The sequence below is a fragment of the Rhincodon typus genome, chromosome 25 (assembly GCF_021869965.1).
Source record: "Rhincodon typus isolate 14 chromosome 25, sRhiTyp1.1, whole genome shotgun sequence".
NCBI classification, from domain to species: domain Eukaryota; kingdom Metazoa; phylum Chordata; class Chondrichthyes; order Orectolobiformes; family Rhincodontidae; genus Rhincodon; species Rhincodon typus.
In genome coordinates, this window is record NC_063356.1 from 39,910,938 (window position 1) to 39,928,009 (window position 17,072).

Here is a 17,072-nt window from a genome sequence, read left to right on the forward strand (position 1 = left end):
GAAGAGAGAGACATTCTACCAGCGGAAAGCCATTGCAGCCAGGTCTCTGGCACGGAGCCTGGCTCTGTGGCTAAAGAGGGAAGGGGGGCGACTAGGAGAGCAATAGTGATAGGAGATTCAATGGTTAGGGGAACAGACAAAAGACTCCTGGATGGTACTTTGCTTCCTGGGTGCCAGGGTCAGGGATGTCTTGGATCAAGTCTACAGGATTCTTAAGGGGGAGGGTGAGCAGTCAGAAGTTTTGATACACATCGGTACCAATGACTTAGCTAGGAAATGGGATGAGGACCTGCAAAGTGAATATAGGGAGTTAGGATGGCAGCTAAATGCCAGGACGAGCAGAGTAGTAATCTCAGGTTTACTACCAGTGCCACGAGCTAGAGAGGCCAGCAATAGAGAGGGAGTGTAGCTGAACACGTGGCTACAGAGCTGGTGTAGGAGGGAGGACTTCAGATATGTGGATCATTGGGATACCTTCTGGGGAAGGTGGGATCTGTACAGGAAGGACGGGTTGCACTTGAACTGGAGTTGCACCGATACCCTGGGTGGGAGGTTGCTCGAGGTCTTCGGGAGAGTTTAAACGAGCTTGGCAGGGGGATGGGAACCGGAGCTAGGGATCAGACAATGGAGTAGCCGGTGTACAGGCAGATACAGCATGCAGAAAATCTGAGAGGAAGGATAAACAGTTGATAGGACAAAGTTGCAATCAATCAGAGGGACGGGCTGAAGTGTGTCTATTTTAATAGAAGTGTCAGGAATAATGGTGACGAACTTAGAGCATGGATCACTACTTGGAACTACAATGTTGTTGCCATTACAGAGACTTGGATAAAAGGGGCAGGAATGGTTGTTGGATGTTCTGGGGTACAGATGTTTCAAAAGAAATAAGGAGGGAGGTAAAGAGAGTTGGGGGAGTGGCATTGCTAATCAGGGATGGGATCACAGCTGCAGAAAGGGAGGTCGTCGAGGAGGGTTTGTCTACTGAGTCAGTATGGGTGGAAGTCAGAAACAGGAAAGGAGCAGTAACTTTATTGGGAGTTTTCTATAGATCCCCCAATAGCAACAGAGACACTGAGGAACAGATTGGGAGGCAGATTGTGGAAGGTGCAGAAGTAATAAGGTTGTTGTCATGGGTGACTTCAACTTCCCTAATATCGACTGGAACTTCCTAAGTGTGGAGCAGATTTTGTCAGGTGCGTCCAGTAAGGATTTCTGACTCTATATTGATAGGCCGACTAGAGGGGAGGCCATATTGGATTTGGCACTTGGCAACGAACCAGGCTAGGTGTCAGATCTCTCGGTGGGAGAGCATTTCAGTGATAGCGATCACAACTCCCTGATCTTTACTACAGTCACGGAGAGGGATAGGATCAGGCAGTATGGGATAGTATTTAACTGGGGGAGGGGGCATTAAAGCTATTAAGCAAGAACTGCACAGCATAAATTGGGATCAGATGTTCTCAGGGAAATGCACGACAGAAATGCAGAGGTTTTTTATGGAGCAGTTGCTACGAGTACTGGATAGGTTTGTCCCACTGAGGCAGGGGAGGGATGGTAAGTTGAAGGAACCTTGGATGACAAGACATGTGGAACATCTAGTCAAGAGGAAGAAGGAAGCTTATTTAAGGTTGAGTAAGCAAGGATCGGACAGGGTACTAGAGGGCTACAAGGTAGCCAGGAAGGAACTGAAAAATTGACTTGGGAGAGTAGAACAGGGTATGAAAAAGCCTTGGTGGGTAGGATCAAGGAAAGCCCCGAGGCGTTCTATGCTTACATGCGGAACAAGAGGATGGCCAGAGTGAGGGTAGGGCCAATCAGGAATAGTGGAGGGAACTTGTGCGTGGAGTCGGAAGTCCTTAATGAATGCTTTGCTTCAGTATTCACCACTGAGAGGGATCTTTGTGTTTGTGAGGACAGCATGAAATAGGCAGATATGATCAAATAGGTTGATGTTAGGAAGGAGGATGTGCTAGAAATTTTGAAAAACATGAGGACAGATCATTCCCCTGGGCCAGACAGGATATACCCAAGGTTGCTTTGGGAAGTGAGGGAAGAGATTGCTGCCCCTTTGGCGATGATCTTTGCGTCCTCACTATCCACTGGAGTAGTGCCAGATGATTGGATGGTGGCAAATGTTCAAGAAAGGGAATAGAAATAATCCTGGAAATTACAGACCAGTGGTGTTCTGCAGGGATTTGTTCTGGGACCTCAGCTCTTTGTGATCTTTATAAATGACTTGGATGAGGAAGTGGAAGGGCGTGTTACTAAGTTTGCCAATGACACAAAGGTTGGTGGAGTTGTGGATAGCGTGAAGGGCTGTTGTAGGTTGCAATGGGACATTGACAGGGTGCAGAACTGGGCAAAGAAGTGGCAGATGGAATTCAACCCAGAAAAGTGTGAAGTGATTCATTTTGGAAGGTCGAATTTGAATGCAGAATACAGGGTTAATGGCAGGATTCTTGGCTATGTGGAGGAACAGAGGGATCTTGGAGTTCATGTCCATAGATCCCTCAAAGTTGCTACCCAAGTTGATAGGATTGTAAAGAAGGCGTGCGGTGTGTTGGCTTTCATTGGCAGGGGGATTGAGTTTAAGAGCCACGAGGTTATGCTGCAGCTCTATAAAACCCTGGTTAGACCACACTTGGATTATTGTGTTCAGTTCTGGTCAACTCATTACAGGAAGGATGTGGAAGCTTTAGAGAGGGTGCAGAGGAGATTTACCAGGATGCTGCCTGGACTGGAGGGCAGGTCTTATGAGGAAAGGCTGAGGGAGCTCGGGCTTTTTTCATTGGAGCAAAGGAGGAGGAGAGGTGACTTGATAGAAGTGTACAAGATGATGAGAGGCATAGATAGAGTGGACAGCCAGAGACTTTTTCCCAGGGCAGAAATGACCATTACGAAGGGGCATAATTTTAAAAGGTATAGGGGAGGTGTCAGAAGTAGATTCTTTACAGTGTGTGGTGGGCGTGTGGAATGCGCTGCCGGCAGTGGTAGTGGAGTCAGATACTTCACAGACTTTTAAGCGACTCTTGGATAGGCACTTGTATGATAGTATAATGTTGGGTATGCAGGGTAGTTTGATCTAAGTAGGATAATAGGTCGGCACAACATCGTGGGCCAAAGGCCCTGTACGGTTCTATGTTCTAATGTAGATTGTGGTGATACATTGAGAGGAGGCAATCTAAATTTAAAATAGGTCCAATTTTGAAGGTATTGTGGAAGCCAAAAAACCCAGGATGTATATGCACAAATCTTAGAGAGAGTGGAAAAGCAAGGAGAGAAGGCTATTCTGAAAAAGAAAGTCAGAGTCCTTTATGTTTAACATAAAAGAAAAGAACAGTGTCTTGCAGAGATCATAAGTGCTAGCTTGACCACTGCATTGCACTGTGGGTACCACATTGAGATTTCAGACCAAATTTACGTATGCCACTGGAACTTCATCTCTACGAAGAGACTCAAGGTGTTTTCCATAGATAAATAAGGAGAAGCTGCTTCCAGTGACAGAAGAGGCATTGACGAGAGGATGTAAATTTAAAGTAATTAACAAAAGAACCAGAGGAAATGAGAGTTCTTTTTAATTTATACAGTTATTGTTTGTATTAGGAATAGGCTGAGAAAGGGTAGTTGAAGCAGCTTAAATAACACCTTTCAAAAGAAAGCTGAAGAAATACTTACAAGATTATTTGTAGGGTTATGGAAAAAGCAAAGATAAATGGGACCAATAAAGTGACAAAATCTGGCACTGTCATGTGGAGTTAAAAGGCCACTTTCTGAACTGTATTATTTTATGATGGCAGAAAGACTTGCTGAAAACACTTCTGAAAGATGTTTTTAATATTTCTTCAACCACCAGTTTTCACAGCATTAGTCTTGCTTAGTCATCAGCAAAGATAAATTGATGGTCCAGAGAATTTTTTCAAAATTAACAGAATCTCCCATCTGCCACTACTTTTTTTGAAGGCTGGCAGACAGCTGTTCTAGTAGCGGTTTTGTTAGCGATACCATCACATATGCCCACAAATATTCTCTGCAGTAATGCTGTAATTGAATTACTTTGCACATTTACACTGGCCAAAGCACAGATGCATCAGCCCTGTGGAACTGGGATAATAAGGTGTAGAGCTGGATGAACACAGCAGGGCAAGCAGCATCAGAGGAGCAGGAAAGCTGACATTTCGGGCCTGGACCCTTCTTCAGAAATGCCCTTCTTCAGCCCTATGGAACTGCTGGGTTTAGGAGGCAGCACAATTAAATGTGGGCATTTGCTCAGTCTTCTGACATGGGCAGTTTATAAACAAACCATTGACAGCCTACATAATTCACTCCCCCCACTACCCCAAAAATAAATCATACAATTAATTACTACAGCTTTTGGAGGTTCCTCCTGTTGGCACTTACCTGGGATGATGTGCTGATGCCGATTATAAAATAAATGAACCCCAGAGGCTACACCCTGTGGTCGAGAATTGGTTGGGGTAAGTACTTCATCATCCTCACCAAAATGATGCAACTTCTCGTAACTCTCCAGGTACCTGTACAAAGCACACAGTACTGAACTAAACACAGTTTCCTTGTGGTTGGCATTGTAGTAAATGGGTCAGTCTTTCGGCAGTTATATAAAATTTAATTAGGTAAGCATTATTACAGTTGAAGTCCTGCACATGTCCAACTCCAGGCTGCAACAGTCAATTATAATTAACATAATTCTATGTTAAGGGACAATAGAATACGTGGTAATATCAATACAAATTACTTAAACTAAGCAAAAACAGTAGATTGATGCTTGCTGATACCAAATTAGGGGCATAGTAAACTGTGAAGAATAAAGGACTTGCAGAAGCACATGAACCAGCCTCCTGGAGTGGACAGTTGGGTGCCAAATTGCACTAGAATGCAGAGAAATATTAAGTTCAACAGCGCATTTTGGGAAAAATCCCCAACTCCTTTGTCACATCAATACAAATCTAAGTGTATTGATCAACTAGAACGGAGTGTGGGATATTTAGAAGTTAAGGATTTCATTACATTTATACTGGACTTAAAACACATCACTGCAGCTTATCTATCTCATTCAGCAAAATGATTACCAGCATTCTATGAAGATCTAGAGACGTGATTTATGTCCTACATCCATGCTGATAAATAACTCAATCAGGAAATAAATTAGACCCGATGGGTCTACTGTACTGTTTCTACAGTCTGCTGAAAGTGAACTTGCAAAACGAAGGCACTATAACAAGTGTACCATATTGTTTTACAATTTATCTCCAAAGCAGCTGACAGCACGAGTGCGAGATATGTTTTAAGCAAAATGTTTACATTATTCTTTGAAAATGAATTTTCAGAAGGAAGATAGTTATTTGGATGTGATGGTATCTGCAGAAAACAAAGCTAAAATTTACTGGAAATATTGCACCAAGTACAAAATTTCAAATCTAACCGAGAAAAATTCCGGTTGTGCACCGTACTGCAAGAAAGCTCCCTACTTATCTTACGACACGTAGAAAAGCTTTCTCTTTGTAATCCATTAATCATAAAATAAACACAGAGCACGAAGACAGATTTCTGAGCGCTCTGCCAAGAATGCTCCAGCTAAATCAAGTATTCTTGGAGCCTATTTCTATTTTTCCTTCCCAACCCCTTGTTACTTTAAACGATCAACTGAATACAGATCAGTCCACAGTACCCTCACAGACATCAATGCCCATCACCAAAAGGTAGCTCAGTAGTACCATCAGTGACTGAGCTGGCAGTGTCCTGAAGAACATAGCTAATGCAGTGGATGTGTACCAGCTGAAAACATCATGAGGGTAAAACCTACTTTGTTTTATTCAATCAGAGGATGTGAACATTGCCAGCTAGGTCAGCATTTACTGTCCATTGACAGTCTGGAACCACACATAGGCAAGACCAGGCTAGCGTGTCAGATTTCCTTTGCTAAAGAACATCAATAAACCAAATGAGTTTTCCCCACAATTGCCAACTGTTTCATGTTTGTCATTAAAGTCTTAATTCCAGACTTGACCTCATCCATACAAATTCAACCTGTCACAAATATATTTGCCCATGACAGTTTTAATAAAAGCAAGCGCTGTGCAATCCATGGAGAGATAAAAATGTTGTTTTCATACCGAGGACATTCGGCATAATTTTGTTCAACACCATTACACTTCTAAATTGGTTAGATTCAGAATAAATTTAAGAGCTCAAAACTGGACATCCATGATGCATTATGGGTCAGCAGTAGTACTACTTTTCACCACAAACTGCAAACTCATATTCCCCACTCCACCATACATTTAATCCAAAGAATCAGCCCAGGTTCAATGCGGAATGTATGAATACTAGGATCATCATTAGCCATATCTAAAGATAAAAAGGTAACAACCTGGTAAGTGCCTCATATTGCCTGTGGCTCCTTCCCTCTTCACCCAAAATCAATATATTCTGGATCTCAACCCCTCCACCAATGAAAGCAGTTTCTTCCCATCTGTTCCATCTTAGATCTCTAAATATTTTGAACATCACTTATTAAAGCTCCGTTCAACCTTCACTTCGACAAGAACAATGACAGCTTCTCCAATTAACCTACATAATTGAAATCCATGATCCCTAGCAATGGAACAAAAGAAAAGATTAGATTCATTTTTTTTCAATAAAGTAAATTATAACAACAGGGGATACTTTATCCCAAGTGCTCATTTAAGAAGCAATTATATACATTATAACCTTACAAATGATAAGGTTTTTACAAACATAAAAAATTGAAGAAATACCAAACGATATCAGAGTAGAACGCATTGGTGAACAACCAACAGACATGATAGATCAAATGAGTCTTTTTTGTTTCCAATATAGAATCCCTACAGTGTGGAAACAGGCCATTTGGCCCAACAAGTCCATATTGCCCCTCCGAAGAACATCCCACCCAGATCCATTCCCCTAACCCTGCATTTCCCAAATCCAACCCACGTAATCGACACATCCCTGAACACTACGGGGCAATTTAACATGGCCAATCTACCTAACCTGCATGAGGAAACCAGAGCACCCGGAGGAAACCCACGCAGACACGGGGAGAACGTGCAAACTCCACACAGACAGTCACCTGAGGCTGGAATCAAACCCGGGTCCCTCTCGCTGTGAGGCAGCAGTACTAGCCACTGAGCCACTGTGCCGCCCAGGCAGTAAAAATTCTTATCACTTCTTTCAAATCATTTACTGGAATTTTCAGTTCTCTGTAAAATTACTCACTTCATCGGTCTACTTCTGAACAGAATCTCAGTTGTTCACTGATGCAATTATTCAACTCAATGACAGTTAGTACTTAATTTGTTTGCAGTTACTTAACCCATCAGTTAGAACTTCTAAATGGCTAGCTTTTCTAGTTTCAAATTCTACATTTTGGTGTTCTATGCCTAATTGGAACAGTGAATCTTAGATCTGATTGATCCCAACTAACCATCAGAGAATAATACCATTCATTCAGCATCAACAAGCAGAAAAAGACCCTGTTGTTTGGTAGTACAGAAAACATTAGGCAAATTAAAGGTGATGATTGTTGAAACCACAAAAAGTGTGAAGTGAAATTGTAATGAGGTATTAACTCTAGAAAGAGAAAGTAAACATAACCCAATCTGCACAGCACATCCCACAATATGCCATATATATCCAGATTTTAAGTATATTTTGTAAAGTTTCTTCTAAATAGATCAGAGCTCTAAATTAAATATTCAGTTTCAGTTTTTCAATGAACGGTTGAAGCGATACTCCAACTTGGAGTAGAATACAAAAACCCACCCCCAACTTGTGCTTAAAATAGTTGACTTGAGTCTTGAGTTGATAGGATAAATAAAAGGATCTACTTTCTCTGGTGGGGGCAATCAAGATCAAAAAGGACAAAGGGTGTGAGAGCAGAGCTTTAATTTTAAGGATTTCAGAAATCCAAAACAGAAGCAGCAGTTCTCCCTCCTACCCACCCACTTCACCAGTTCCTGCTGCCTACCCCCCCACCCAACCCTGCCAAAAAAGGGTTGTTGGGATATTGGCACAAAAGATATATTTTTGTTAGGTTTGGATATCCAAATATGTAGAGTGGGCGAGTGGGACTAGCTGAGTGATGTTGAGGTACAGTATATCAGCTGTAATCTGATTCAATGCAGGGTAGGCATGAGAAGCTAAATGGTCTATTTTGCTCCAATCGTTCTCTTTACATTCCCAATTACTGTACTGACAATTAAAAATCAAATCATAGTGTTAGTCATACCACATTGGAAAGGAGCAAAATCCTACTTCAATTTCAGAGCTGGCTTTGTTTTATTACAGTAGAACTTGATTACTATTTGAGCCTACTGGATATAGTGAAATTTGATCCAATTAGATTCATGGAATACTGAAACCATTATCTTTCATTCTGGTATAAAATCAGTTACCTTGCCATCGATTTCATTTGCTCCCTGGCAACTGCCTGAACCTAAACCAGATGATTCACAACTTTGTTATCAAATTTAAATCTGTAATGAGCTTCCAATTAGACACTTGACTTGTGCCATCTTTAAGACTGCTTAAGTTACCCAATTCTACACTTGCCCCAGCTTATTTGCTCCTAACTTGCATCCACCTCTTTTTTTTAAAACCTCTGTCTGACGACTTGAACATATGCCTCGCAAGCCGCCCATATTTATCCTATATGTCCATAGTTACTTCAGCCAATTACTACACCTGTCAACTTACTCTCGGTCATCAGTAAAGTGACAAAAAGGGTCATCAGTAGTGTTATTATGCAGTACTTGCTCAGCAAGAACCTGTTCACTGACACGGAGTTTGGGTTCTGAGAGGGAAACTCAGCACAGCCATGGTTCGAACATCGACAACAGTGCTGAATTGCAGAGGTCAGGTGGCAGTGAATGAAGGCCATATTTGACTGATTGTGACATCAAGTGGCTTCTCCAAAGATTACAGTCATTAGGGGAGAACACTGCTGGTTGGAGTCATATCCAACACGAAGGAAGACATCTGTGATTCTTGGAGGTCAGACACGTCAGCTCCAGGACATCGCTGCAGGTGCCCCTTAGGGGAGCGTCCTAGGTCCAATCATCTTCAGCTGCTTTATCAATGACCTCCTCCATCACAAGGTCAGATATATACTGATGATTGCACAACATTCAGCACCATTCAGGCCTCCTCCGACGCTGAAGCAGTCTGTGCCCAAATACAGAACAACTTGGACTGAAATAACTGCACAAAGACTGTTTCCTGTCACCAAGTCAGCCTTTTATTGTGCGCAGTAAACTGGCTGTGGCCAGCCAGTTTGGGAGTTAGCCCTCAACTGAGGAAATTCTAATCTCCTCATTACATTGGTTAGCCAAGGTTTTCCTGATTGGCTCAGGCTAACAACCCCAATCAAGAACCGCTGAGTCAACAAGGTCCACCTGGTTCCAATCACTACAACCCTTCCCACTCAAATCCAGCATGTAGGCCTGGTATTCCACTTGGAGCTTCTCTTGCGATGTTTTCACTGCAGGGCCACTCCCCTTGACTCGGACTCAGACACCGGCGGCACGTACCAGACCATGGCCTGCTTCTTGCATCCAATATCGAGGCTGCATCCATTTTGGACTCCAAGGTTTCCCAGACACCAGACAGAAAGGGAGCACTTGCGGTTTTTGAGGGCCCAAGTATGCTTTGCTCTGCCCCGTTTGCGAGGTAACAACTTTCAGGTGATCCACGTGTTTGTTCAGGACTGTATCACCTACCGGAACTTTGTAAGTCACAGGACCTGACCTCACATCAACCTCACCTCATACCCACACAGGGCCATTTCTATGGTTCCGGCACCAAACTCTGTCCCCTGAACTAAACTGTCTCTCTCGCTTAGAGCAAGTCTTTGGTCTGCATTGACATTCCTGCTACAGTTGGCTGCTACACAGTATGCTTGTTCTGTAATCAATAGCTAAGGGAAACAGTTTTACTTTACACAGACAAATAAACACACCAAAAGAAAGAGGAAAAACTCAAAAAAGGAGAGACTGATATTCATGAAAACAGTTACAGAAAGACTGCAAAAAAGTAAGACTGGACACTCAAAATTGCAATCAGTGCAAAAGTAGCATGAAAATCAGCAAAAAACACAAAAATAATTGATGGAACAAACTAAAATATGCATCATAGAGTCACTGTGTCATAGAGATGTACAGCATGGAAAACAGACCCTTCGGTCCAACTCCATGCCGACCAGATATCCTAAATTAATCTAGTCCCATTTGTCATCATTTGGCCCATATCCCTGTAAACCCTTCCTATTCATCGCCCCACCCAGATAACTTTTTAAATGTAGTAATTGTACCAGCCTCCACCACTTCCTCTAGCAGCTCATTCCACACATGCACCACGCTTTGCATGGAAAAGTTGCCTCTCAAGCGTATTTTAAAATCTTGCCCCTCTCACCTTAAACCTATGGCCTCTTGTTTTGGACTCACCCCCACCCCCTCTTCCTCCCCACCCCCACCAAAAAAAAACCCCAGGGAAAAGACCTTGTCTATTCACCCTATCCATGCCCCCAATGATTTTATAAACCTTTAAGGTCGTCCCTCAGATGGACATTCTTTTAAATCTTTTCTGAATCCTCTCAAGTCTCACAATATCTTTACTTAAGCAAGGAGACCAGAACTGAACACAGTATTCCAAAAGTGGCCTAACCAATGTCCTGTACAGCTGCAATATGACCTCCCAACTTTTACACTCAATGCCCTGACCAATAAAGGCAAGTGCACCAAATTCCTTCTTCACTACTCTGTCTACTTGTGACTCCATTTTCAAGGAACTATGAACCTGCATTCCAAGGTGTCTCTTTGTTTGGCAACACTCTGCAGAACTTTACCATTAAGTATCTAAGTCCTGCCCTGATTTGCCTTTCCAAAATGCAGCATTTCACATTAGACAGGAGCATAGAAAGATAATCAGAATTAAAACCAAGACAACAAACAAAAAGGGAGAAAAAGATCAACAAGTGGTGGAGGCAAATGCAAAATGGAAAATAATGGAAAGAATATGTTTATGGCAAGGTAAAAGGTCAACTGAAATAAAATAGTGATGCAGAAGACAAAGCTAGAGATTTATTTTCTACTATGGCCTTAAGATGTTGCTTGAAAATTACTCAGTGTGCAACGTGGCAAAGCATTTTAAAAATTGGCCAGTGTCACAAATTTCTAGACCAATCATTTTTGGTGTGCATGGCTTTTCTGGGTTATGTTTCTGATTGAACGTTTAAATCAGATCACTGAGCCAATCACTTGAGAAAAAGGAATCCCATTTAATTCTATAGACCTGGTTTTATTGTAAATAATCACAAGACTTATTTCACAAATGTAAAAATCAAGAGGTCTTTCTGATGTCAAACATGCTATAATTCCAAATGTGCTGTTGAATACAGTACTTGCTTCAATTTTCATTTAATGATCTACCAAGAGTTATTAGCCTGTAGTTTTACCAGCACCTGAGTACCAAGTATTCAGTCATTTATGCAAAAGACCATGACTTACTCACCACTGTGATGGGAGAGAGAAATGTGGCTCTTAATGATGAAAGAATGACGGTGAGAAACCATCATATGATCTCCCTGTGGTCTCATAAAATAATCATTTAGTTTTACTGTGCCAAATGTTCCAGATTAAATTTAGAAGTGAGCATACTAAGGGTGTTGTTCACTTTAACACTATTTGCCAACTGCATAAACAAAATGTCTTGACATCCATTCAACCAAAACTTGAAGACAAAGAAGATAAACAGAACAACAGTTCACTAGTAACATCCGAATTACTTAAATGAATTTACCAAGCATCAATCCTATTTAACTAGAACATGAAACAAAGCTGGTTAAAGCTTCACTGAAGAAATGATAGACCATTGGTATTTGACGGTGATTTGAACCTGGAGACCAATGATCGGGTGATGAGAGTTCAAATTTCATTATAGCAAATAGGGAAGTTAGATCTGGATTAAAACTTGGGAAAAAAAAAAAGAGGCTAGGTACTAGGTTGTTGCAGAAACCCATCTGATACACTCATGTTCGCCAGTCATAGGAATCTGCTGTCCTTACCTAGTCTGGCCTACACATGACTGTAGAACATTTTATCAACTCTTAAATGGCCTGTGAAATGGCAGAAGTTAGTTTTGGGCAACTCGAAATGGGCAGTAAATACAGTCCTTGTGCCAGTGATATCAACATCCATGAACTGCTATTTAAAAAAGGTCCTGACAATTAACCACAATAAGTTTGAGACAAAGGTAGCACATTTCTCAAAGATTTTCAAGGGAAAACCTACTTAAATGTGAACACAGTAGTAGAAATATTCAACAGCCTGGCAGCTTGTGTTTTAGGTCAATGATCCTTCAAGTTCAGTTTCTCTCTACACATGCTGCCAGATCCAAACAATTTTAAATTTTTTATTTTAGATACCTACCACCCACAGTACTGCAGTTACAGTAGCAAGTGAACAGCAATGGCCAATGCTACTGATTGCCATACATTCTATATGTATACAATAACCAGAGTGAACCAAATGTGTTTGCGAAAAAATGAAAATTCAACACTTTAAAAGCTTTTACTCTGCATTGTTGAAAAGGGAGTAAATATTTTGCAGCAATGCCTGCACTATATTCAAATGAAATGCAGGTGCAGAAACTCCAAGTGGACACAGGTGTACCTTTATCAGACGGCACAAGTGAATTCTTTCAACTGGCTTCCTCTCAACTGCCAAGCTTATGGTAACTGTTTTATTGTGCATGCCAACTTTAAAGTAATATATCCTAAGGCGCAATGGCATTGTTAGTACTCAGTACTTATCTTAACCATCCTTCAGTGCATACACCCCACAATAGAAAAATTGCAATGTAGAATTACCAGGACAACACTGGTAACGAGAGGAACTTGTGATGGCTTATTTTAAAAACTTGGGATTTATCCACTGGAACAAAAAGCTGCAAAAATCAATTAAAAGCATTAAAATTATGAAGGGTTTAAAAGGAGTAAATAGTAAGAGATTATTTCCATAGATCAATTTGTGTGAAAGCCAAAGTTAAAGAGAATTCAGTAGCACAAAATGCAATATGGAATATAACACTCATAGTTAGTGAAATCTAATCAATTACAATAATTAAATCCTCATGTGCCCCAGAATGCAAGCTTTCTGCAGTTAGTTACGCCTTCAGTTTTCTCACTGTCAACTTTAAGATGCCTTTTCAATGGGCAATCCTGGCAGCCACCAAATTTACTAAGCAAGTGGTAGAAGTACACTTTGTTGGTTCAGTCACAACACAAGATCGTTATTTATCTATTCCATACATCCTGACCTCTGTACCAGAGCAATAACTAGGATGTCCCAATGTATAACTGACTTACAGGCAGATAAATCATGAGTGTCTCATTTATTTGTCTTTCGTGAGCCAAACTGCAATGGTAAAAATACTTTGGTAGTCAGGTGGATATTTTAAAAAGTAGTATCAATAAGGTACCAAGTACTGTGGAGAAAAGGATGTGGATCATAACAGGAGTAGATCACTACCCTTGTTCTGGTGTTGAATTCTTGAATCCATCTGCATGCTTTGTTTTCAATAACACTTAATATCTTGCCTATCAAAAGCAGCATCAACCCTAAATATGAATTTTTCGGCATCGGCACCTTCTTAGACAATAAGAAAGAGGAAGGAGTACGCCACTTGGCCCTTTGAGCCTGCTGCACAGTTCAGTAGGATCATAGCTGATTCGGCATTCCTCAAGTCCATTTTCATGCCCTTTCGCAGCAACCCTTGATTCCCTGCTGACCAATAATTTACCTGTCTCAGCCTTAAATATATGCAAGGACTCTGCCACCATTGCTCTCTGACAAGGAGTTCCAAAGACTGACAACTCAAGAGAATAAATTCTTCCTCATCTCAGTCTGAAATCAGCATCTCTTTATTCCGAGACCACGCCCTCAGATTCTAGACTCTCCCATGAAGGGAAACATCCTCTCAGCATTAACCTTGTAAAGCCCCTTAACATTCCGATAAGTTTCGATGAGATCACAAACTCCGGTGAGTAGAGTCTAAACCGGTTTAACCTTTGCTTTAGGCAAACCATCCATGCCAGGGCTCATCCTAGTGAAACTTCGCTGAACTGGCTCCTGTGAAATAACATCTTTCCTTAAATAAGGTGACCAAAACTGTTCACAGGTCTGGTCTCATCAGCACCTTGTAAGATTTCCCTACTCTTGTACGCCAAGCCCCTTGAAATGAGGGCCAACATTCCATTAGCCTTCTGATTATCTGCTGTATCAGTGTGTCAGCTTTGTTTCATGCACAAGTACCTCCAAGTCCCTTTGTGTTGCAGCTTCCGGTAGTTTTTATCCATTTAAGTAATACCATTCTTTTGTTCTCCCTTCCAAAACAAACAACTTCACATTTTCCCACATTTTACTCCCTTTGCTAACTTTTTGCCCACTTGTTTAACCTAACAATATCTCTAAACTATTTATATCCCTCTCGTACCTTGCCTTTCCAACTATGTTTCTGTCGTCTGCAAATTGGAATATACCAGTCCAAAGAAAGGAAAAACGCAGTTGTATGTGGCAATCTTAAACCATCCAGGAAAAAAAAGGGCAAAAAGGGAAAAAAAAAGGTTGACCCTCTGAAGAAGGGTCTAGGCCCGAAACGTCAGCTTGCCTGCTCCTCTGATGCTGCTCGGCCTGCTGTGTTCATCCAATTCTACACCTTGTTATCTCAGGAAAAAAAAGGCTTCAGTTTTCTAGTAGGATAAAGCTTGCTGCATTGTTTAGGGGCTTGACAAGGTTAATGCTGAGAGGATGTTTCCCTTCATGGGAGAGTCTAGAATCGGATAGTTCACAACCGTTTGGGTATTTTTGAATCGAACCATTCAAGAGTTGTTATGGGTGCGAGTGAGTGATTGAGCAAGTGCCATCTTTGCTTGCAGGCTTTCCAGAGGTCTGAGTGCAACCACCCTCTCTCAGTTCTGTGGCAAACTGCAACTGAACTGAAAAAAAGTTCTTGCTAGGTACCTTCTAAATTCCAAGACACCTAGTCCCAGTTTGTCTCAAAGATAACAAATAGAATCAAGAATCATATCGTAGAGGGGGGCCTTTGACCCACTGAGGCTACACTGACAAAAACTACCCTAAATCCAGACTAGATCCACTTTCCCACATTTGACCCATTGCCTTGAATTTCATGAAATTCCAAACGCTCATCAGATACTTTTTAAAAGGTTGCGAGGTTTCCTGGCTCAACTATGCTCCCAGGCAATCCACATTCACACTGCTCTCTGGATGAAAAATCTTGCCTCAAATCTGCTCTAAATCTCCTGTCCTTCACCTGCTTTCTATCCACCTTGTTCATGCCCCCTATAATCTTCCATACCTCAGGTTCTGCACGCCCTCTAGTTCAAAACACATCCTTCCTTTATTGTGGTGACCCCAACTGCACACAATACTCCAGTTGTGGCCTAAGCAAAGAATTGTACAGCTCTATTATGGCACAGATTATAACAGCAGGAAGGCTATGACTGATAAAGCAAGTGATCTGCATGCCCTCTGAACTACCCTATTAATCTGCCCTGCTACATTCAAAATTCAAGGACAAGCATCCCAAGATCCCTGAGCTTTCTAGTGTCCTGCTAATAAGCAAGTACTTTCTTGTCTTGTTCCTTCTTCCAAAGTGTCCCACCTCACATTTATCTGCCATGATCAGCCCTTCTGACCAATCCATCTACATTCTCCTGTATCCTAAGAAACCATCTTCCACTGCCAACCACCTGGCCAATTTTCATGCCACCCGCAAACTTCCTTATCAACCCTCACATTTTCTTCCATGTCATATATATGTTTTGTGTGTGTAATTTATAATATATTTATTTATATATGATCCTGATATGCGCCTCTGGACACACCTCCAGTCAAGCAAACTGCCTTCCACAGCCATCCTCTGTCTCCAACCACCGAGCCAATCTTGGATCCAATTTGCCATGGATCCAATTTGCCAAGTCACCCTGCATCCCATGTGCTTTTATCTTTGATATTAGTCTCACATATGGGATGTTGTCAGACGCTTTGCTAAAATCCATGTAAACTACATCAACCGCTCTACCCTCATCCAAAATCCTGCTTCTCCACAAGTTACCTGATCTTGTACAACCAAAGGAACACGATTCCAATTTTCCTCACAGTTGCAAAACCAAAAAATTATTCTCTACTATACTGTCTATTTTCCTTTTTATATTTCCAGAAAAAAAAAGTCCGTGTATATTTCCACCTTGAAAGGATGAAACACCATTTGTGTATGTGTTTCATCACAGAACATTCATGACAAATTCAAGAGTACACAAGAAATTTGTTTATTCAGGCTCATTCATTTATGCAGATTTCATACAATTTTGTCATGTCCCTTAAGTTTTCCAATCATACCAGGACTATTACATTTTTGATAATGAATCGGTATTAAAAATTATGGCTAACTCTTATGCAAGGTTGAATTAACCAGCTCCATCGAAATGTCATTCTCGTTTTTAAATTTCTCAAAAAAGGCCAAGTGATTATAGTCAGTATATATCATCATTCCTTTGTAGCATTATGATACACAGACAGACTGCCAAATCAAAATCAGCCTTATCTCAGTGTTCACACTACAGAGAAAATAAAATACTCAATTCAACGACCCTCAATATTGACCCCAATGGTTCTTAACCAGCTGTTTTGAATAACCAGCACCAAAAACTTTGTGAAGAACCAATACCAAACACATTTGCAGCTTAAACGAAAGATTCGTTTACTAATAATACAGTAGCTTTAGTTGAGTTAAAGCTCACAGTTAAACAAAAAGTAACCTAATTAATGTCTATGATTTAAAGCCAATCTTCTTTGATTATAGCCCCTATTCACACAAAGGCAGGCAAACATCAGTTAAGGGACAAATCAAAAGGAAATAATAAGCGCAATGTAACTAGTCAGTTCACTTCAGCAGTCTCCACCATCCCATAACATCAATGGTCATGATGGACTTAAGCTTCAAATTGTTTAAGAACA

At 41.1% G+C, this 17,072-nt stretch overlaps 1 protein-coding gene across 2 annotated transcripts in view; it reads right to left on the bottom strand.

Annotated features, from left to right (window-relative positions):
• The window catches only part of LOC109921549 (AT-rich interactive domain-containing protein 2-like), a 212,740-nt gene that overhangs the window by 93,313 nt on the left and 102,355 nt on the right, over window positions 1-17,072 (bottom strand). For both annotated transcript variants that reach the window (XM_048611861.1, XM_048611862.1), the window contains exon 4: window positions 4,399-4,532. In XM_048611861.1, coding sequence (XP_048467818.1) covers window positions 4,399-4,532 — 134 coding nt within the window. The remainder of the gene's footprint in view (window positions 1-4,398; window positions 4,533-17,072) is intronic.